General features: G+C 38.1%; 1 protein-coding gene across 1 annotated transcript in view; it reads right to left on the reverse strand.

Annotated features, from left to right (window-relative positions):
- LOC124717154 overlaps positions 1 to 23,648 on the reverse strand; it is a 76,602-nt gene that overhangs the window by 49,394 nt on the left and 3,560 nt on the right. The window contains exon 2 of the mRNA XM_047243912.1: positions 21,020 to 21,098. Coding sequence (XP_047099868.1) covers positions 21,020 to 21,098 — 79 coding nt within the window. The remainder of the gene's footprint in view (positions 1 to 21,019; positions 21,099 to 23,648) is intronic.

A 23,648-nucleotide genomic window follows, 5' to 3' on the forward strand; every position in this document is an offset into this window, starting at 1 on the left:
TAGACTAGCACAATCATTTCTGCTATTAAATAATATGTTTTTGGTATTTTGCATTGTTAACATCCTAGACAAAGAATAAGGTTTAAGGTAGATTAGGTATTTTCTGTTAGCTGAAATATTGTGTCTGTTGTTCCTAGATTTGTCCTCTTCACCCTGTCCATTTCTCCATAATGTCAGGTACAGATAGGTTGGGAAGGGCCCAAGTGGTGAACTAGTGAGACTGGTTATGTGCATATAGTGTAACCTATCAGGTCATATAATGCCTTGTATTGAATCACAAAATGTGGTATGCTGAGTATGCTGACAGAGGGCATAACATTAGACATTTTGGGGAGAATGCTTGGAAGAGATGTGGAAGTCTGTGGGAGCAAGGGAATTTTAAGCCAATGCAGAGAGTAGGTGATTGAAGATATGAGTGCAGTAAACAGGTCCTAAAAGGTCTACACCAGTAAATACATGGTTTGATGTCCCAGAATGCAAGAATCACATGTGGAGCTTTTACCTTTCTTTCCAGTTCCACTCTCTACTCTTTCTGCTCGATCTATTATCTATTAAGGTAGTTGTAAACAGTAGTACAATGATGAAAAAGTAAAACATAGATTATGTCACAGCAGTATCTTATAGTCTGTGTTTTTTGTTTTTACATCATGTGACACTGTCTCAAAGCAGTGTAGTGAGGCACTGATACCACTGATGCAAGACAGATCAATATCCATGATGTCATTGTTACATCGCTCCTGTTCCCTTGTGGCTCAGTGAGTGTGATAGCATAAAATCCACCTAACAAATCTGTCTGAACATGTGTAGCATAATGGCAGAATAAATCAAGTATCAGTGGATTATGATGAAGAGAGAATTATTGGATATTATAGAATTGTAGAAAGGACACAGGTTGTGGCTGGTAAAGCACCTGCTTGTAGCTGGTAAAGTGCCTATGGTTAAGTAAATAGGTCAGTGGTTCACAGAGTTCACAAAACATAATATGCTGGGTCGGCCTCTCAGGAACAAAGGGTGAAGTTTAGGGTTTAGACAATAGTTCTCCAATGATTAGGATTATAAATGTGACTATTGTTACTAATATAATGGAAGGAAACATTCCACGTGGGAAAAATTATATATAAAAACAAAGATGAGATGACTTACCGAACAAAAGCGCTGGCAGGTCGATAGACACACAAACAAACACAAACATACACACAAAATTCAAGCTTTCGCAACAAACTGTTGCCTCATCAAGAAAGAGGGAAGGAGAGGGGAAGACGAAAGGAAGTGGGTTTTAAGGGAGAGGGTAATTCCGCTCCCGGGATTGGAATGACTCCTTACCCTCTCCCTTAAAACCCACTTCCTTTCGTCTTCCCCTCTCCTTCCCTCTTTCCTGATGAGGCAACAGTTTGTTGCGAAAGCTTGAATTTTGTGTGTATGTTTGTGTTTGTTTGTGTGTCTATCGACCTGCCAGCGCTTTTGTTCGGTAAGTCACCTCATCTTTGTTTTTATATATGACTATTGTTACTGTCGCACAGATTTCTTTTGTAAATACACTGAGAGCCAAAGAAACTTGAACACCTGCCTAATATCGTGTAGGGCCCCCAACAAGCATGCAGTAGTGCTGCAACATGACACGGCATAGACTTGACTAATATCTGAAGTAGTGCTGGAGGGAATTGACACGTCTACCCATAAATCCGTATGAATACTAGAGGGTGGAGATCTTTTCTGAACAGCACATTGCACGGCCAGCAGAAGTGTTGAAACTCAGAATAGTGTTCCTAGAGCCACTCTGTAGCAATTCTGGGGGTGTGGGGTATTGCATTGTCCTGCTGGGATTGCCCAAGTCCATCAGAGTGTGCAATGGACATCAATGGATGCAGGTGATCAGACAGGATGCTTACGTACATGTCACCTGCCAGAGTCACATCAAAATGTATCAGGGTCCCATATCACTCCAAATGCACATGCCCCACACCATTACAGAGCTTCCACCAGCATGAAAAGTCCCCTGCTGACATACAGAGTCCACGGATTCATAATGTTGTCTCAACACCTGTGCATGTCCATCTGCTCGATACAATTTGAAACTAGAATCGTCTGACCAGCCAACATGTTTCTAGTCATCAAAGTCCAATGTCAGTGTATACAGGCACAGGTGAGGCATAAAGGTTTATGTCATGCAGTCACCAAGGGTACATGAATGGGCCTTCAGCTCCGAAAGCTCACATCAATGTTGTTTCTTTGAATGGTTCAACACTGACATTTGTCAATGGCTCAGAGTTGAAATCTACAGCAATTCGTCAAAGGGTTGTACAGCTGTCACATTGAATGATTCTTTTCAGTCATCATTGGTCCTATTCTTGCAGGATATTTTCCTGGCCACAGCGATGTCAAAGATTTGATGTTTTTACCAGATGCCTGATATTCACACTACACTTGTGAAATGGTTGTATGGTAAAATCCCCAGTTCATCGCTACCTTGGAGATGCTGTGTCCCATCGCTCATGTGCCAACTATAACACCACATTCAGACTCACTTAAATCTTGATAACCTGCCATTGTAGCAGGAGTAACCAATCTAACAACTGTGCCAGACACTTGGCTTATAAAGGTGTTGCTGACTGCAGCATCATATTCTGCCTGTTTACATATCTCTATATTTGAATACTCATGTCTGTACCAGTTTCTTTTACACTTCAGTGTAATTCAACCTAGGCTCTTCTTTAAAAACTTGTGTGCTTTGCGCAACTTACTCAAAAGCATAATAGATAATTAGGACAGTATGTCACATGAGATATGGGATAACTAGGTCAAAGAAATGAGTGGTGTAGTGCTATGGCTTGGTATGGAAACAAGGAGGATAATACATAGTCCATCTACATTAATGTGACCACCACCTACATTCAACGTCAGTGTGCAATAACTACTCACAGGCTGCAGGCGGCAGCAGTGGAGGGGCAGGGGTATATAAATTATGTTGGGGGACCAGCCAAAACAGTGCAGTCATTGTAATGAGGAAACAGCACAATTTATTTGACATCCAATACTGAATGGTCATTGGCTTTCAGGCCAAGGATGGAAGCTTTTCCAACATGACTAAGTTTTAAAACTCTTTTTATGCTGCCATGATTAAAGTGTATTGTGTGTGGCAAAATGGTGCTACCCAAATGTGGCACTGAGCAAACTGTGGTACACCATGGACCATAGCTGACAAAGATGAGCAACAGCTGGGGAGATGTGTATGGGGGAACAGAGGCATATCTGTCAAACAACTGACCACTCAAATGAAATAAGGTGTTACCAACAGGGTCTCCTCAATGACCATTCAGTGAATGTTGCTGCTTATGAGATTCTGCCACAGGGCTGTGGTCTTTGTATAAATGCTGAGTGCTTTTCATTGGTAATGAATGCTGGATTTGCAAACCAGTACTGCAACTAGATATACATTGAGTGGTGACAGGTGGCCTTTTCAGCTGAATCTTGTTTTATGCTTCATCGGACAGATGACCATTGGTATGTATTGGTGGGAATCATCGGAAAGCTCCAAGCCAGAGGGGGGAGTGTTATGGTATGGGGAATGTTTCTGTAGCATTCTAATGGTGATGGCATCATTCTGAGGGCACAGTGGATCAACACCAACCCTACATGCAGTTTGTTTTTCCTCTGCAAGATGGCATCTACCAGCAGGATAATGCAATGAGGCATCCAGCTCATAGTGTGCATGTGTGGTTCAAAGAGTACCAGGATGAGTTGAGCATGCTCCTTGGGCCACCAAACTCCCTGGATTTGAGCCCAATTGAGAATCTGTGGAACCATTTCAACTGGGCTGTTCATACCATGGATCACCAACAGAGAAACCTAGCACAGGTGGCCATTGCACTGGAATCAGCATGGTTCCACATTCCTGTTGGTACCTTTCAGAAACTCATTGACTCTCTTCCTGCATGTCTTGCCATGGTTCAAGCTGCTAAAGATGGTTATTCAGGCTTTTGACAGGTGGGCACATGAATGTTACTAGACAGTCTACATGGACAACAGAGGATGCAAAGTTTCATAACATTAGTGGGATTATTGTTGTAGGATTTGTTTGCCACAGCTGCTGGTGGACTGAAAGAGAGTTATGTGCTCCTCAGGGAGACAGCCTGGAGTATGCTGCATGGAGCAGAGTGAACCATAAAAGGGAACTTAAGAGTATGTAGTGTCAGTGTATAATACATCTCTGGTACATGTTGTGTAAGATTTCAGCAAAAGCTAGTTGCTGAAAACATATTAATTGTGGATTTCAAATGTGGAAGTAAGCAAAGTATGAAAGTCTTTTATATTTATATCTCCTACATCTCACATCATTCTCATTGCAAATACAAACTTGTTTAGGCACTTAAGCAATTCTGCAGTATGCCCTTCCCAAATGAATTTATTATTGAGTTTTAATCCCAGAAATTTAACACTGTCAAACTCTTTGATCTGCATGTCTTCATATGTTATACACATACTAGAAGGAAATCTCTTACAGGCTCTGAACTGCACATAGTGGGTCTTCTCAAAGTTTCATGACAGTGAATTAGGTTTAAACCATTTATTAATGTCAGTGAAAATTTATTAGCAGCCATTTATAAATCTGTACTTGACTTGCTACCTATTGCAGTGTTGGTATCATCTGCAAACAAAACAAATTTAGCATCTGGCAATGTAACAGACTAGAGGTAATTAATGTACAGAAGAAAAAGCAATGGACCTAAGATGCAACCTTGAGGAACACCACATGTAATTAATTCCTAGTCAGATGAAGGCTGACTGCTTACTGCACAGGTATTTTGCAACAACACCCTTTGTTTCCTGTTAGATAGGTAAGAAAATGCCGGTAGCCTCTATTTATTATCTAATGAATTAAGCACATTCTCACTGTAACTGTAAATAGCTTTCTCAATATCAGAAACCTTAATAAATCCAAACTGTGACTTGCTCAATATATTATTTGCAGTCAAATACTTAAGGAGATGCTTGAAAATAACCTTTTCAAATAATTTTGAGAAAACCAGCAAAAGTGAAATTGGTCAATAGTTTTATGGTATCTCTTTATCCCCCATATCGTAAAGAGGCTTAACTTCAGCATATTTTACCCAGTCAGAAATGTTCCACTGATAAGAGATTGATTACACAAATAAAAAGACAGAACATAACTTGAATGGGCACTCTTTGATTAACTTCATCGATATGTTATCATAACCCTGGAATACTTAGATTTTTAGGATTTTATGATGGATGCTACTTCTTTGGGAGATGTGAGTGTCATTTCCATTTTACTGAAGCTATTTTTAAAGACTTGTCTCAGATATTGCATTGCACTATTCACTGAACCTGACAACTCCAAGCTGTCAGTAACAGAAATGAAGTACTTGTTTAAGAGGTTTGGAACACTACATGCATTTGTTACCAAAGTCGTATTTATTTTTAGATATATCTTTTCCTCTTCCTTTCTGGTCCCACCTGCCTCTGTCTTCACTATATCCCATACAGTTTTTATTCTGTTGCCTGATGTAATTATCTCTTTCTCATAATGAATCTGCTTCTATTCCTGGATTACTTGCTTCAATACTTTACAGTATTCTTTGTAATTTTTTATAATTCTAACATCAGAGCTGTTCCTAGATAGTAAATCCAGTCTCCTTTTTGTCCCACATTATATCTTTAATCCTTGTGTAATCCACAGTTTACTTTTTGACTTCTGTGTGATTTGAGATACCTTTAGGGGAAAACAATTTTCAAAAGAGGCGGTAACTTTATTAATGAATGTTTTGTATTTTCCATTTGAGTCGAAAGTATTGTACAAATCTATCTGGTTCATGTCTTTGAGCAGCTTCCTGAATTTCTCAATTTTTGACTTATTTATTATTCCACTGTACTCAGATGTAATAGATTTTTTATCCTGAAAAGTTTGAACATTATTACAAGACGCTGCATGTCATGATCAAATACCCCATTTACCTTTGGTTTTGTGATATGACTTTTTTCCCTGGATTTATCTACACAGATATTATCAATAGCAGTCTCAGAGCATTTAGATATCCTAGTTGCAAAGTTCACAGTAGGAACAAAATTGAATGATAGTGTTACTGACTGCAATAATTATTCACTGACAGAGCTATTCAATACATCCACACTAAAATCACCAGTGCCCACTATTTTCTTGTTTTTTACCATGTGATGGGACAACAGAGCTTCCAGATTTTTTTATGAAGAGGTTAAAATTTCCTGAAGGTGATCTGTATATACCTACTACTATAAAGGACTTGTTATGAAATACTACTACTGTTGTACAAGCTTCTAAATACTGCTCTGAGCAAAATTTATTAATATCAGTAGTCTTGAAATCAAAACAGTTTCTGACAAATTTGGCAACTCCTCCTTTATCCATATTTTCTCTACATAAGTAAGAAGCTAACTTGAATCCTGTAACATTTAACATAACTATACCAGTGGTCACATGATGTTCATAGAGGCAGATTATATCAACTGGTTTGTTCAACTCTAATTCTTCAGCATAAATAAGCAACTCATTAAGGTTAACCCTTAGTCCTTGGATATTACAATGCAGTAAGGATAATTGATTTTGTGCACTTGCTGAATTACAATTGCCTGAACCTAATTTTTCTGTCAATTTTTGAGTATCTCTAGTTTCAATCAGATACTGTCTCCATGAATTGTATACATTATAATTTCCTTTCTGGCTGCCTGTTTTACCAATGTGAATGTCATTTTCAGCCTGTCTCTGAACATCTTTTGTTTATGTCCTCCCTACCCTAAAAGAACTGCTGATCTGTCACTTTTAACCAGTGTTTCTTTTACCACTTGTGACCGTGCCCCCCACCCCAGTTAAGTTATTTGCTATTAGCCCAGACAGTTTTCCCTTCCCTTGAGGTGAAGGCCATGCCTAGTATTGTCCCACTAGCTGATAGAGTCAATGGGAACCACACTGGTATGAGACCCTATACCTGATCCAAGTAACTGTTCCACCCATAAATTAACTCTCATAACAGAAGAATTTAAATGAGGCCAGTCATGGTGCATCAGAGCAGACACAAGCCCAACACCAGTATGTCTCGTTTCTCATTGCTGAAACTATCTTTACCAGGTCACTCTCAATTGAATAATTAGGGTTCCTATCACAGCTCGTAATAATAAGACAAGGACCATGTGGTCACACATAAAGAAAGAGAGGGAAGATGTAGATATGAAAAATGGTGAAATCATAACTATAAAGAAAAATGGGATGCAAATGAGGGACCCTGTAGAAGTCAGTAATATTTTACATCAACATTGTGTTGAGGTAGTGGACAAATTAATGAAGCAAAACTCTCCTGACACGAAATACATACAAAGTACTCCTGATAAGACAATGCATTTGTTCCTTTTCCCAACAAATGAACATGAATTAGTAAAAATAATACACCAATTATCTACTAGAGTAACTAAATCCTCCTGTAGTGGGTGGTAAGGCATCTGACTTTTCTCATAAACTTAGCTATGGCAGAAGAAATATTCCTGACATGTTTAAAAAAGAGTAAAGTGACCCTTATTATAAAATCAGGCAACAAGATAGATTCAGGAAATTATCAGCCAATAACTATTACACCTGTCTTACCTAAAACAATAGAATTTGTAATTAAAGATGGAACAGTACATTTTACAGAAAAATGTAATACTCTGAATGAGGCCCAGGGTGTGTTTAGGAGAGGTAGAGCCATGAACACAGCAGTAGCTTAATTTATAGGGCATGTAACTAAGCTACTAGATGAATGAAAGAAAGTTTTTGGCATGTTTCTTGACCTTTCAACTCTCTTGATTGTGTATACCACAACATATTATTAAAAACTGTTATGGTATAGGGGGGAAAGCAGTTGATATCATAAAATCATTCGTGGAAAATAGAAAACAGTGTGTAGAAATAAAACAAAATGTGAGCAATACTATTACAAATGTCAACCCAGATTTTTAATTTGTTAAATATGGAGGGCCTCAAGGATCAGTGCTGGGCCCATTACTTTTTATTTTATATACTGATGATGTGTCCAAAATAATACGTGGAAATACTGTCATATATACAGACCACACATCATTTATTATAAGTAGAACGTCTACAGATGACTTACAAAAGCAAGCTTCTCTAAATGTGGAAAATGGAAACAATTATTACAGAGGAAATAATCTTTTTATAAATGTTAATAAAACCACATATATGTAAAAACAAGCAAACAGAATACCTAGCTTGAACACATGTCAAGCTCAGAGACAGTGATCTAAAAGAGACAGAAACTTATAAAATTCCTGGGTGTTACAGCCAATAGGTACTTGACATGGGAGTAGCATATAAATAATATTTGTTGTAAAGTGAGTTCAAGTACATGTATGATGAGAAGAATGTCAACAACAATAAACACACAACAACTGCTAACAATGCCCTATAGGCTAGTTCATTCACAAATTTCATGTTCATCCTGGTCTGGGAAAATTCTGCAAATGTGTACATGCAAAGAGTGCTAAAGCTACTAAAGAGGGCTGTAAGATGCATAACAAAATTATATCCTAGATATTCCTGTAGAAATAAATTCAGTGAACTAAGCATAGTAACAGTAGCATCACTAGACATATATGAAACAAGGATTTATGTAAAAAGTAGCCATACTGCATCATTAAACAAATATAGCCATAACTGCAGCATGATTATCATATTGAAGTAAATTGGCTCAACTTAACTGACAAAGACACTGCAATAATTTGGTAAAATCTATACAGATAATAGAAAACATGTCTGCTTTCAAAAATAAACTAAAATGGCACCTTATTCAAACTTGTCTACCCAGTGTTAAAGAATTCCTTGAAGCAAAAATCAATGTAATGTTTCCTACGTAACTATGTAAAAATGTAAAAACTTTCAGAAAGCATGAATTGATTTTATTTTTTTATAATTATGTTTGTATATAAACGTTTTTCAAACATCATGTAAACTTGTCCTATAACATTGTACAGAATAGTCCACAGACATTAATTAATAAATAAATAAAAACTTGCATCAACAGTGTACTTGTTTGAAACATTCTTGTATTTGTTGAGATAAAATCTACATTCATACTCTGCAAACCACTGAAAGGTGTGTGGCTGGGAGTACTTTCTGAATGTTCTGTATATTAGTATTTTGTCTCATTTCATTCATATACAGAGTGTGAATGAAACCTTCAATATGTCTGTGCATGCTGTAATCAACCTAACCTTGTCTACAAGTGGCACATGTGCAGCTGTAGTGTAGTTCCAGATTTTTCACTTACTAACAGTGCTTGAAACTCTGTGTGTAGGCTTTCATGGAGCAGTTGTCAAATTTGGCATAGCACTCTCCCATCGATTAAACAAACCTACGACAGTTAGTGCTGCCCTTCTTTGATATGTCCAGTATCCTTTGTTAGTCCTATTTGATGTGGGTTTCATGCATCTGAGCAGTATTCTAAGACAGGTTGCATGAATGTTTCATAAGCCATCTCTTTTGCAGACTGATTGCATTTACCCTGTATGCTAGCAATGAACTGTAGTCTGCCATCTGCTTGCCTTATGACTGAGCCTTTGTGATCATTCCCTTTCATATTCCTGTAGACTGTTTAACACAGGTATTTGTATGAGGTGACTGATTCAAAGTGTGACTCACTGATATTTTAGTCATATAATACTTTTTAATTTTCTGGGATGAACATTTTTACTTTTCAGAAAATATAAAAATAAGTTGCCCATCTTTGCAGTACTTTAAAATCCTATCAAGCTCTGAGTTAATATTTGTGCAGATTTTTTTCAGACAATACTTCATTATAGGTAAAGTTGTATTAACTGCAAAACGTCTGTTTACTATTAACATGCTCTGCCAGGGTATCAATATCCACTCTGTGGTAGGAGTGGTGGGTAGGTTGGGGGGGGGGGCTGAATATGCACTATGAAGGAGTTATATAAATTGGCCACAAATTGATATCCATACAGGTATCAATGGAAAATTCAAAATTGTGAACTTTGGCAGCTGATTGATGAATGTATATGAATGTATGATACTGCAGAACAGTTCCACCAAGCTGACAAGAATAATAAACAGGGGACATGCTGATGCCAGGGCATAAAGTCTATTCCTCACAAGCAGGCACATGAACAAAATAGATATCAGCATTTGAGAGCAGACGTCTAGTTCAGCTCAAAGAAGCTGATTGGGGTAATCAGTGCCTCACTCAACATTTGAATGGGAATGATGCTACTGTTTGGCGATGGCAGGATTGGGTGAAACATGGCTGAATACAGCATGAAGAAAGAAGAATTCATGCTAGAGAGATGACAGAATGTGATGACTGAGCAATCATCAGAAAGGTACTGAGAACACTGGATTCATCATTATCATCAATATGACATGAAACTGGTGCTTCAGTGAGCACATATTATTAATAGGCAGCTCAGAGAAAGGGGCTGAGCTCATGGCATCCCTTGTGCCAACTGCCATTGACCTCTGTGCAACAACAGCCTGTTTGCTGCGGTGTTGCCCTCACTAGGATTGGCATCTCACTGGATGGAGTAGAATTGTCTTCAGTGATGTTTACCACTTCAAACTGAGCCTTGCTGACCAGCAAAGATGTGTCTGAAGACACCTCAGAAAGTGTGGGATATCCTGAAAACTTGGAGTGATGGTCTGCAGTGCCATTTCATTTGATAACAGGACCACTTTGATTGACATCTGAGGTACTCTTACAGCAAAGCAATACATCAACAATGTTCTAACACCATTTTGTTGCTTTTCATGCCAAGCCATCCTGGGCTTACATTTCAGCAAGATAATGCCTGCCTGCACATGTCAAGAGTTCCTACTGCTTGTCTTCATGCTTTCCAAACCATACATTGGTCAGCACGGTAACCAGGTCTCTACTCAACTGAGAACGTTTGGAGCTGAAGATTTTAACATTTTAATGCACCAGTTGCACAGAATTTGGCAATGTATCCATCAATGCCCAGCTGAATAATTGCTTGGATAAGGGTGGGGGTGGATTAATGCATAACTGATTTGATCAACTTGTTAGGCTCATTCTCTCAAATAAATCATCCAGTTTTTCTGAAATTGCAACCATTTGTTTGTCTGTACCTCTTTTTTGTACAAATCAGGAGGAAGTGAGCTTTTTAGGTAACTCATCCATAGCCTGATGCCACCTCAGATTGATATCTTTATGTATACATGGGAATTCATGTTATGTGTACTCAATGATCAGTTCTTCTAGTCCCTTAAGTAATTTTTATTTGTTTGGCATTGTATAATACAATTTTTGGAAGATGATGGGTTAAGGAATTTGCCATGAAGCAGACCTTAGCAGATTTCATCATCCTCTTGATTGTGCCTGGTATGGATATATTTGAGTTAATAACAATTATAATTAGGTCCTCTAAAAACATCACAGTTTTTCAACAGTCCTTCAATGTTCAAGCTATATCATTTATATAGGTCAAGAACACATGTAGTCTAAGTGTTGAACCTGGCAAGATTCAGTATTTAATGTTTCCCCTCTCTGAATTTAGTTTTATTCATACTGTATCAAATTTTAGTATGGCCATGCATTTTGTTGTTAGAGTGTGATTCTGTCCACACAAATGTCTGCCTTTCATGTCATAAAATTTTAGTTTTTCTGGTAAAATTTATGATCTACACAATTACATGGCTTGGCAGAATCACAGTAAATGCCATATGTTCCTTTTTTGTACTGGCAGAACTGACTGAAAAATACTGTATTGCTTTCTCTGTAGAGAATCATTTATTGTAAGTGAAATGAGCAGCAATTAAAAGGTTATTTAGAAGAAAGAGGTTCAAAATACTGTTGTATGCTATCTTCTTAGTCAAGCAAAATAAATGGATAAGAAAAATATAAGAAAACTATTATTAAAAGATAGAGAGGGAACAGAGCCACATGACAGTAAAATATTTATGTTGTGCAGGATTATGCCATAAATGTGCATGTGTTCTTGATATTTCAAAACAGTGCATAAGACAACTGATTCAATTGTTTCAGCAGAAAATAAAAAATAGTACACTGTGTAAAAGTTTGCAGATCTCAATTGTCTTCTCTGTAACTTCTCTTGAAATAAGAAAAATTTTCTGTAGTTAATACTAATTCAAAAACATAAGTTCAAAGGTAGTTTATATTTTACTGAGAATCTAAAAGGTTGTGAACTGATGATATGTTAAATTCTCAGTAAGATCGTTGGTATGACACCTCTTCAAACAGGTATTAAAACTTGCTGTTCTCTGAGTTCAGTGTAAGAAGGATGATTTCATGAGTACTAACAACAAATCCATAAATTTTGTCAGTCAGCATAGAGTAGATTAAGAGCTGATGAAGGAATCAAAATGAATGATCAGTCTATGTAATAGGGGCAGAGGATAGTCCATTACTCGAACTGCTGCTAATATTTTTGCAGTAAATTTAAAATTTTGGCAATGTATTGGAATTTCAGAACCTTTTACATGTACATAAGTTCCCCAATCATATCATAAACATCAGTAGAGATTTTAATTATCCAAAATTAATTTTTTAGTGGTGGGGATGATAAGACCTGTGTAACTTTACTAAATGCCTTCTCTGAAAACTACCTAGAACAGATAGTTAGAGACCTCATTCCTGATGGAAATATATTGGATCTAATGGCAACAAATGGGCCTGACGTCTTTGAGGATGTCCACATCAAAACCGGTACTAGTGATCATGACAACAATGATTACCAAAATACAAAGGACAACAAAAACAAGCAGAAAAATATATATGTTCAGTAAACTAGATAAAAAAAACAGTTGTGTCATAATGAGGAACTTGAAATTTCAGCACAGGGCAGGTACAGGTAGAGGAACTATGGCTCAAGTTTAAACGAATAGTTGACCATGTACTGGACAGAAATGTAGCTAGTAGAATAGTTCATAATGGTAGGGAACCTCGAAAGTATACAGTCATTGTAAAGAAACAGAGATTACTGCATAATAGGTGTAAAACAAAGCATACAGCTATAGATAGAGAGATTCTGAATGAAATGCATTTGGCTGTCAAGAGAGCAATGTGTGAAGCCCTCAGTGACTACTGTAGCAAAATATTGTCAAGTGATCTCTTATAGAACCTGAAAACGTTATGGTCATATGTAAAGGCTGTTAGTGGCACCAAAGTTAGTGTCAAGTTCCAAGCAAATAGGACAGGAAGTGAAATTGCAGGTAGCAAAGCAACAGGCTTAACTCCATTTTCAAAAATTTCCTTACAAAGAAAACCCAGGAGAATTGCCACCCCTGTCAGATTCAATATTGAATTTGTGGCTGAGTTCGCTGCTGTTCTAATTATAATCTATCATAGATCCATTGAACAAAAAAGTCATGCCCAGTTCTTGGAAAAAAGTACACGTCACAGCCATTTACAAGAAAGGTAGTAGAAATGATCCACAAAACTATCATCCAATTCCCTTGACATCAAATTATTGTAGAATCTTAGAACATATTCTGAGCTGAAACATAATTAGGTATCTTGAACAGAATGACCTTCTCAGTGCCAACCAGCATGGATTCCAAAAACATTGATCATATGAAAACTAAATCACGCTTTTCTCACATTACATAATGAAAGCTTTGGATCAAGGCAACCAGGCAGAAGCAGCATTTCTTGATTTCTGAAAAGCATTTAACTCAGTACCACATCTACAGTTATTGTCAAAAGTCCAATCATATGAGGTATCAAGTGAAATTTGTGATTGGACTGAAGACTTTTTGGTACTGAGGACACAGGATGTTATCTCGGATGGAGAGTCAGAGGTAGAAGTAACTTTGGGTGTGCCCAGGAAAGTGAGCTGGGGCTCTTGCTGTTCATATTGCATATTAATGACTTTAAAGACAGTATTAACAGTAAAATCAGAATTTTTGTGGATAATGCAGCAACCTATAATGAAGTACTGTCTGACAGAAGCTGCATAAATATTCAGTCAGATCTTGATAAGATTTCAAAGTGGTGCAGGGACTGCCTACTTGCTCTAAATATTCAGAAATGTAAAATTTTGCACTTCATAAAATGAAAAAAAATGTAGTATCCTATGACTATAATAATATCAATGCATCACTGTTGGAATCAGTCAAATCATACAAATACCTGGGTGTAATACTTTATGGGGATATGAAATGGAATGATCACATAGGTTCACTTATGGGAAAAGCTGGTGGTAGACTTCAGTTTATTGGTAGAATACAGGGGAGGTGCAATCAATCTACAAAGAAGATTGCTTACAAATCAATCATGTGATAGGCTCTAAGATATTGCTCAAATCTGTAGGACCCATACCAAACAGGACTAACAGGGGATAGGTTCAGTCATGGGTAAAGCTGGTGGTAGACTTCAATTTATTAGTAGAATACTGATGGCTCAACACAAAAGTTTTGTCTCAAGTACAGATAGCGTTGAGGATCAGTGGATGAAGTTCAAAACCATTGTACAATATGCGTTAGATGAGTACGTGCCAAGCAAGATCATAAGAGATGGAAAAGAGCCACCGTGGTACAACAACCAAGTTACAAAACTGCTGCAGAAGCAAAGGGAACTTCACAGCAAACATAAACATAGCCAAAGCCTTGGAGACAAACAAAAATTACACGAAGCGAAATGTAGTGTGAGGAGGGCTATGCAAGAGGTATTCAATGAATCCGAAAGTAAAGTTCTATGTACTGACCTGGCAGAAAATCCTAAGAAATTTTGGTCTTATGTCAAAGCGGTAGGTGGATCAAAACAAAATGTCCAGACACTCTGTGACCAAAATGATACTGAAACAGAGGATGAAAGACTAAAGGCCAAAATACTAAATGTCTTTTTACAAAGCTGTTTCACAGAGGAAAACTGCACTGTAGTTCCTTCTCTAGATTGTCACACAGATGAAAAAATGGTAGATATTGAAATAGATGACAGAGGGATAGAGAAACAATTAAAATTGCTCAAAAGAGAAAAGGCGACTGGACCTGATGGGATACCAGTTCGATTTTACACAGAGTATGCGAAGGAACTTGCCCCCCTTATTGCAGCAGTGTATCGTAGGTCTCTAGAAGAGCATAGCATTCCAAAGGATTGGAAAAAGGCACAGGTCATCCCTGTTTTCAAGAAGGGACATCGAACAGATGTGCAGAACTATAGACCTATATCTCTAGTGTCGATCAGTTGTAGAATTTTGCAACACGTATTATGTTTGAGTATAATGACTTTTCTGGAGACTAGAAATCTACTCTGTAGGAACCAGCACGGGTTTTGAAAAAGACGATCGTGTGAAACCCAGCTTGCGCTATTTGCCCACGAGACTCAGAGGGCCATAGACACGGGTTCCCAGGTAGATGCCATATTTCTTGACTTCTGCAAGGTGTTTGATACACTTCCCCACAGTCATTTAATGAACAAAGTAAGATCATATGGGCTATCAGACCAATTGTGTGATTGCATTGAAGAGTTCCTAGATAACAGAATGCAGCATGTCATTCTCAATGGAGAGAAGTCTTCCGAAGTAAGAGTGATTTCAGGTGTGCTGCAGGGGAGTTTTGTAGGACCATTGCTATTCACAATATACATAAATGACATTGTGGATGACATCGGAAGTTCACTGAGGCCTTCTGCAGATGATGCTGTGGTGTATCAAGAGGTTGTAATAATGGAAAATTGTACTGACATGCAGGAGGATCTGCAGCGAATTGACGCATGGTGCAGAGAATGGCAATTGAATCTCAATGTAGACAAGTGTAATGTGCTGCGAATACATAGAAAGAAATATCCATTATCATTTAGCTACAATATAGCAGGTCAGCAACTGGAAGCAATTAATTCCATAAATTATCTGGGAGTACGCATTAGGAGTGATTTAAAATGGAATGATCATATAAAGCTGATCGTCGGTAAAGCAGATGCCAGACTGAGATTCATTGGAAGAATCCTAAGGAAATGCAATCCGAAAACAAATGAAGTAGGTTATAGTACACTTGTTTGCCCACTGCTTGAATACTGCTCAGCTGTGTGGGATCAGTACCAGATAGGGTTGATAGAAGAGATAGAGAAGATCCAATGGAGAGAGCGCGCTTCATTACAGGATTATTTAGTAATCACGAAAGCATTACAGAGATGATAGATAAACTCCAGTGGAAGACTCTGCAGGAGAGAAGCTCAGTAGCTCGGTACGGGCTTATGTTGAAGCTTCGAGAACATACCTTCACCGAGGAGTCAAGCAGTATATTGCTCCCTCCTACGTATATCTCGCAAAGAGACCATGAGGATAAAATCAGAGAGATTAGAGCCCACACAGAGGCATACCAACAAACCTTCTTTCCACGAACAATACGAGACTGGAACAGAAGGTAGAACCGATAGAGGTACTCAAGGTACCCTCTGCCACACACCGTCAGGTGGCTTGCAGAGTATGGATGTAGATGTAGATGTAGAGGTGCAATCAGTCTACAAAGAAGATTGCTTACAAATCACTCATGAGATCAGCTCTAGGATATTGCTCAAGTGTGTGGGACCCATACCAAACAGGACTAACAGGGGATAGTAGACGTATACAGAAAAGGACAGTATATGTGGTCACAGCTTTACTTAATCCATGGGAGAGTGTCACAGAGATACTAAAGGACGTGAACTGGAAGACTATTGAAGACAGACAAAAACTACCCTGAGAAAGTCTATTAACAAAGTTTCAGGAACCGCCTTTAAATGATTACTCTATGAATATACTGCAACCAACTATGTATCATTCACACAGAGATCATGAAGATAAGATTCGAATAATTACTGCATGCACAGAGGCATTCACACTATCATTCTTCTCATGCTCCATATGTGAATGGAACATGAAGAAACCCTAGTAACAGTTACAATGGGACATATCCTCTGCCATGCACCTCAGGGTGGTTTGCAGAGTAAAGAAGTAGATGTAAACATAAATACAAGAATTGCAGTTTCTTTTCTTTCTACTGGTGGTTATCTTCTGGTAGTATACAATGGCTCTGTGCACTGACCCCTGATGTGATGTAGGTATGTTAATTTTAGTCAGGTGTGCTTATGATAACCATAACTAGTCACTATGAAAAAGAGAGAAGAAATTGTGATTTAAATGGTTACTTTTTATTCTAATATTGAATATGATATTGAGAACTCTCTCTGTCTGGAGAATTTGATTAAAAATAACCCTTTCAGAGTCGCTGTAGGAAAACATGTTTTGATATAAAAAAATTCATTGCTCCAGGGATCTGTGTTGACTCCCTTTTTGTTTAAATACAAAAGAAAAATTCTGGCAGCAACATATGCAAATGATATTACTCCAACAACTCAAAGTAAATCTTCCAAAGGAGAAGAAACTCTCTCAGAAAAATTACATACTCTACACAAATAGCCAACTATGAATCGTAAATTGTTACAAACCTATTACACAAAGGTGAGAAAAGTCATGGGATTGCTATATGCACATATGCAGATGGCAGCAGTATCATGTACACAAAGTATAAAAGGGCAATGCATAGGTGAAACTGCCATTTGTAAACAGGTGAGTGATGTGGAAATGTTTCCAATGTGATTATGGCTACATAATGCGAATAAATGGGTTCTGTATGTGGAATGGTAGTTGGAGCTAAATGACAGGATATTCTGTTTCATAAATTATTAGTGAATTTAGTATTCCAAGATCCACAGTGCCAAGAGTGTGCCAAGAATATCACATTTCAGGCATTACCTCTCACCTTGGACAACACTGTCCACTTAATGACTGAAAACAGCAGAGTCTGTATAAAGTTGTCAGTGCTAACAGACAAACAACATTGTTCAGAGTAACTTAAGTAACGAATTTGGGACATCCATTAGGACATTGCAGAGAAATTTGGCATTGGTGGGCTAAGGCAGCAGATGACCAACGTATGGGCTATGTCAGCAGACAATCTATGCGAGTGCCTTTGCTAACAGCATGACATAGCCTGCAATGTATCTCCTAGGCTTCTTACTATATCAGTTGGACACTAAATGACTGGAAAACTGTGGCCTGGTCAGACAAGTCCTGATTTCAGTTAGTAAGAGCTGACACTAAGATTTGTTCGTTTAGCATAGGCCCCACAAAGCTGTGGACTCAAGTTGTCAATAAGGCACTGTGCAAGCTGGTAGCGCCCCATAATGGTGTGGATTACATTTATAACGAATGGACTGGGTCCTTTGGTCCAATGGTACCATAGGAAAGGGTTATGTTCAGCTACTTGAAGACCACTTGCAGCCGTTCATGTTCCCAACAACAATGGAATTCTTATGGATGACAATATGCCATATCACTGGGCTACTGTTGTTCACAATTGATTTGAAGAGCATTCTAGACAATTCAAGTGAATGATATGGCCGCCCAGACTGCCCAACATGAATCCTATTGGACAAATGCGGGACATAATCAAGAGGTCAGATCATGCCCAAAATCCTGCACTAGCAACAGTTTTGCAATTATGGATGGCTATAGATGCACCATGGCTCAGTATTCCTGTAGGGGACGTCCAGTGACTTGTTGAGGCCATGTCACACTGAGCTCCTGCACTATGCTGGGCAAAAGGGGTTCTGACACTATATCCCATGACTTTTCTCACCTCAGTGTATATCAGAGGTGTGCATAATCCATCTAAATAACAAGTTCATTCACACAAAATGTAACACTGGTGTCACCACAGCAAAGTCATGAATATAATCAGTCTCTGACATGCAACACATTTAAAATAACCAGCCAGAAAATTAAAACTTAGATCAGCATTAAGATTGGAACAATTTGGGGAGAAAAAGCAAAGGCACACTGTTGCTGAGTACCATAATATTTAATTGGTTATGAGCGGTCTTTCTCAGATTTCCTATAGTAACATTGAGTGTTGTACAACTTTCATTCAACTGAACACAGAAGTTTCAAATATGTCCGACTTTGAAACTTCCTGGCAGATTTCAACTGGGTGCCGGACCAAGACTCAAACTCACGAGCTTTGCCTTTTGTGGGCAAATGCTCTACCAACTGAGCTACCCAAGCACGACTCATGCCCCATCCTCACAGATTTACTTCTGCCAGGACCTCATCTCCTACCTTCCAAACATAACAGAAGCTCTCCTGCGAAGCTGTGAGGACGGGGCGTGAGTCGTGCTTGGGTAGCTCAGATGGTAGAGCACTTGCCCGCGAAAGGCAAAGGTCCCAAGTTTGAGTCTCCATCCAGCACACAGTCTTAATCTGCCAGGAAGTTTCATATCAGCACACACTATGCTGCAGAGTGAAAATCTCATTCTGGAAACATCCCCCAGGCTGTGGCTAAGCCATGTCTCTGCAATATCCTTTCTTTCAGGAGTGCTAGTTCTGCAAGGTTCGCAGAAGAGCTTCTGTTAAGTTTGGAAGGTAGGAGATGAGGTACTGGCAGAAGTAAATCTGTGAGGATGGGGTGTGAGTCGTGCTTCGGTAGCTCAGATGGTAGAGCACTTGTCCGCGAAAGGCAAAGGTCCCGAGTTCGAGTCTCGGTCGGGCACACAGTTTTAATCTGCCAGGATGTTTCATATCAGTGCTCACTCCACTGCAGAGTGAAAATCTCATTATGTCCGACTTCCTTAGCACAACAAAGCCAATTATTTACAAGCCTGGCATTGTAGTGCTATGGAAGATACAGCTACTATAAAGGTGTATCTTTAAGTATTGACAATGATATGAATTTTTAGGGCCAACTGTGTTTTCAATGTTGACAACAAGAAAAGTAATCAAGTATTAATTTTTCTCGTTTAAATTATTTCTACCTCACAAAATATATGTAGCAATGAAAATAACAAATTATTGATGATATAATGACGGCATATGTGTAGATGACAATTGGCCTACTGTAGCAAAAATGTGATATACTGAAAGAGTCAACACATTTCCAATGATCAACAGCCAAATCCCAATGGTCCTGGGCCCATTGTAATCATAATTGATGATGTTGTTGGGTCAACACGTAAGCACATAGGGGTGGTCTGCTGTGGAGCTCCATGTTCAACAATGCATGATGATCAGTGTACTCCAAGACACTTGTGCATGCACCATCATTGTGCTCTTTCAACAGAGATGCCACAGATCTCCATCTATCCTTCTTTACAGAGCAGATAAGTCTCAAAACCACTCACTCTGTGAATAAATGTGGACATCCAATGATTTAGCACCTAATCGCAGTTCCATTGTCTTCTACCTCTTTCTGTAGATGCTCATGACAGTGCCACATGAACATTCACCCAGGTTTTCTGTTTTTGAGATACTCATTCACAAACTCTGTCTAATAATAATCTGTGCTTTGTTGAAGTCCCTTATCTTGATGGATGTTCTCATTTGCAGCCCACATCTTTGCTAGGGTGATCCCTCATCTGTGGCTGCTCCACTTACATACTTCTGTTATGTCACATGCCCACAATGCCACTGTGTGGCATCCAACATCATGGTGAGCATTGGTTATAGTATTTTGGCAGGTCAGTGTACTATAAACTGTGTTTTACTTATGCAGAGTAGGATAGAAAAGATGATCCAAAGACTGAGGACAAAATATTAATCAGAAGTCATGTTGTGGAAAAAAATATGGCAACCTACTCTTCAACAAACTACTCCTATCCATTAGAAACAAAATGAAAACATTTAGGAACACTGTAAAGAAAATGCTACATTTTGTATTCTGCTGATGAGTACTTTAAGGCAAACTTGCACTGTCTATATGTCCTCATTCGCTCCCTCACAAAATTAAGTTTCTTATTTTTCATAGTTTGTCAGATACCAGATTATGTAGACATCAGAATAGGAAAATTAAAAATATCTGCATCATGTGTAGAACATAATACATACCACTAAAATGTTGTTGAAACACATCTAAAGTTTTCATTGTAAACTTAAAATGGTATCTCTCCCAGGATTTGTATTAGGCAGTCACTTCTGCAGAAAAGCACAAAATTATGATGAAAGCTGTACCTACATTAAAAGTGATGTAATATTTGCACCCATTCAGTTCCCGGAAGATATTCCCAGATAAAGAGATCCAGAAATATAAGAACTTGAAATATGAAATGTGAATATAGCCATACTTTAATTTGTACAGGACCCCTAGTAGGGATACAAACACTTTGCTACAAAATTTAGAATATCTCCTTTACAAGTTAACAGGAAAAAACAGATGTGTTATTCTATGTGATGACTTTAATATTGATTTTTCTGTTTAACCTAAGCAATAAACTGAATGACTGAACCTCCTCTTCATATTTAACATGAAACCTACATTAGAAACAACAGCACATGTAAAAAACACATGAGTTCCAAAATACACCACATATTTACTATTGTGCTTATGAAATAGGTTTTGGGGATCACACTGTATGAATGATACCACCTGCCTGGTTAGCCGAGAGTGCTAATGCACTGCTTCCTGGACTCAGGTAGGCCTGCCGGCCCCAGATCGAATCCGCACAGTGGATTAACGATGATGGCCGGTCTGCCAGCTAGCCTCGATGTGGTTTTTAGGTGGTTTTCCACATCCTACTAGGTGAATACTGGCCTGGTCCCCATGTCCCAATTCAGTTACATGACTCGCAGACATTTGCAAGATGTTCACACTATTTCATGATTTACACTAGATGCAGGCAGCCAGGGTACACTGATTTCATCCCAGGAGATACGACAGGGTGGCAGCAGGAAGGGCATCTGGCCACGCCTTTAAATTAACCATGCCAAATCCATTGTAACTTTACTGACCCTGTGACAATTGTGGCACAAAGGTGAAAAGAAAAAGAAAGACTGTATGAATGATACCAAAAAAGCAAATCATTCTTTACATCCCAGTGAATCATCAGTAACTACTGCTAGAAACTTCAGTGTTCAAAACATAAATTTGGTAAATTATTAAGCGCCTTCCAGTGCTATTTTGAGTTTTGATTTCCACTCAGAGAAAGGAAAATCATAAAAAAAAATAATACAATAGATAGTTCGATCACTCCATGCGTACAGGTTTCAAAGAAGGAAAAAATATTTCTCAATCATGTACCCAAGCAAACTGAAATCATTCCAGAATTCAATGTTTATTTTAAAAGATACAAACAGATTTTTAAGAAAATTATAGGGGGGGGGGGGGGGGGGGGGGAGTGGAACATTGTCAGGGGAGAAACTGGCAACACACAGGAAAATTACTGCAACATTAATCTGCTTAAAAGTGGAAACAAAATTACTGACTTTTGCAGAATAGCTGAGGTATTTAATGCATATTTCACAGATGAAGCATGTAATCTGACAGAGAAAAACCAAAGAACAGCTTTTGAAAACAGAGACCAGCACAAAACTTATTTCAATGCAAGAACATTCTTTTTGTATCCAACAGATGAAGAGGAAATACTAAGAATTAAAATAAAAATTTTCTTTGGGCATAGACAATTTGTAACAGTGCTAACTAAGCCTCTAACTAATCTCTGCAACTCCTCATTATTTACAGGCGTTTTCTAGAAAAATTAAAAATGGAGAAGATAATATTTTACAAAAGGCGCATTACATTCAAAGAGAAAAATATTATTGTAGTAAGTACCCCACACGGAATCAGGAAACACAAGAGAACAGACATTGACAATTTTGATTTTGTGAATGAACCCTTGACTGCAGTAGACCAGAAGGAACATGTATGAGCAATATTTCTGGGCCTCAAAGAATCTTTGATATGATAGATCACATCTTACAGCTTTGAAAATTTGAATATGTAGGTATTAGGGAGTTGGTACATGAATTAGTGACATCATTCCTCAAAAGCAGAAAGCAGATAGTAGAAATCACACACCAGAAATAGAACACTATTTATACCTACCATTATAAATGATAATAAATTATGTATGATGTGCCTGAAGGTTCAGATTGGGCTCAGAACTGTTCTTGATATTTATCAATGACCTAGGCTCATCCAGAACTACCGGAAGTCTACAACATTTTTAGATGACCTGAATGTATTGATAAAAGGCAAAACTGCTGCAGAACTGCAATGTAAAATAGTAAACTGCAACTCATATTTTGCAGAATGGTTTACCACTAACAATCTTGTTGATGATGCAGAGATAACTGTCACAGTGGACCTTTATACCACACAAAACAAATATCTATTAACACTTCCCTCCTTATATATCTCTTTGGTAACAATTATAAATGGTAAATTTCACAAAATTTCTTAGAAAACGGATTCAGGGAAACATGAAATGGAACATACATATCAGTTACATAAGTTAGAAGATAAGCATGATTCACTAGGCCATAAGAATACCTGTACTGGGTGTACAACAAAAGAAACAGTAAAAATGTGTGTTATACCCAAGCAAAATGACTGTTGTGATATGGGATAGTGGGCAACTTGCCAATTAGAAAAAGCTGTTTCACAGTACAAAAAGAGGATGATAATAGTGATTGAAAATGCAGTTCTCAGAAACTTTTGCAAACCGTATTCAAAATACTCCAGATACTAGCACTGACCTGCCTGTACACTCCTGAGGTATTACTTATGTTAACAAAATTTCAGAGGCGAAAGAAAACTTAGTATGTAAAACTCAAGCAGCTCAACAGGCAAAAATCGGATCTTCACA

Source organism: Schistocerca piceifrons, chromosome 9 (genome assembly GCF_021461385.2).
Source record: "Schistocerca piceifrons isolate TAMUIC-IGC-003096 chromosome 9, iqSchPice1.1, whole genome shotgun sequence".
Lineage (NCBI taxonomy): Eukaryota > Metazoa > Arthropoda > Insecta > Orthoptera > Acrididae > Schistocerca > Schistocerca piceifrons.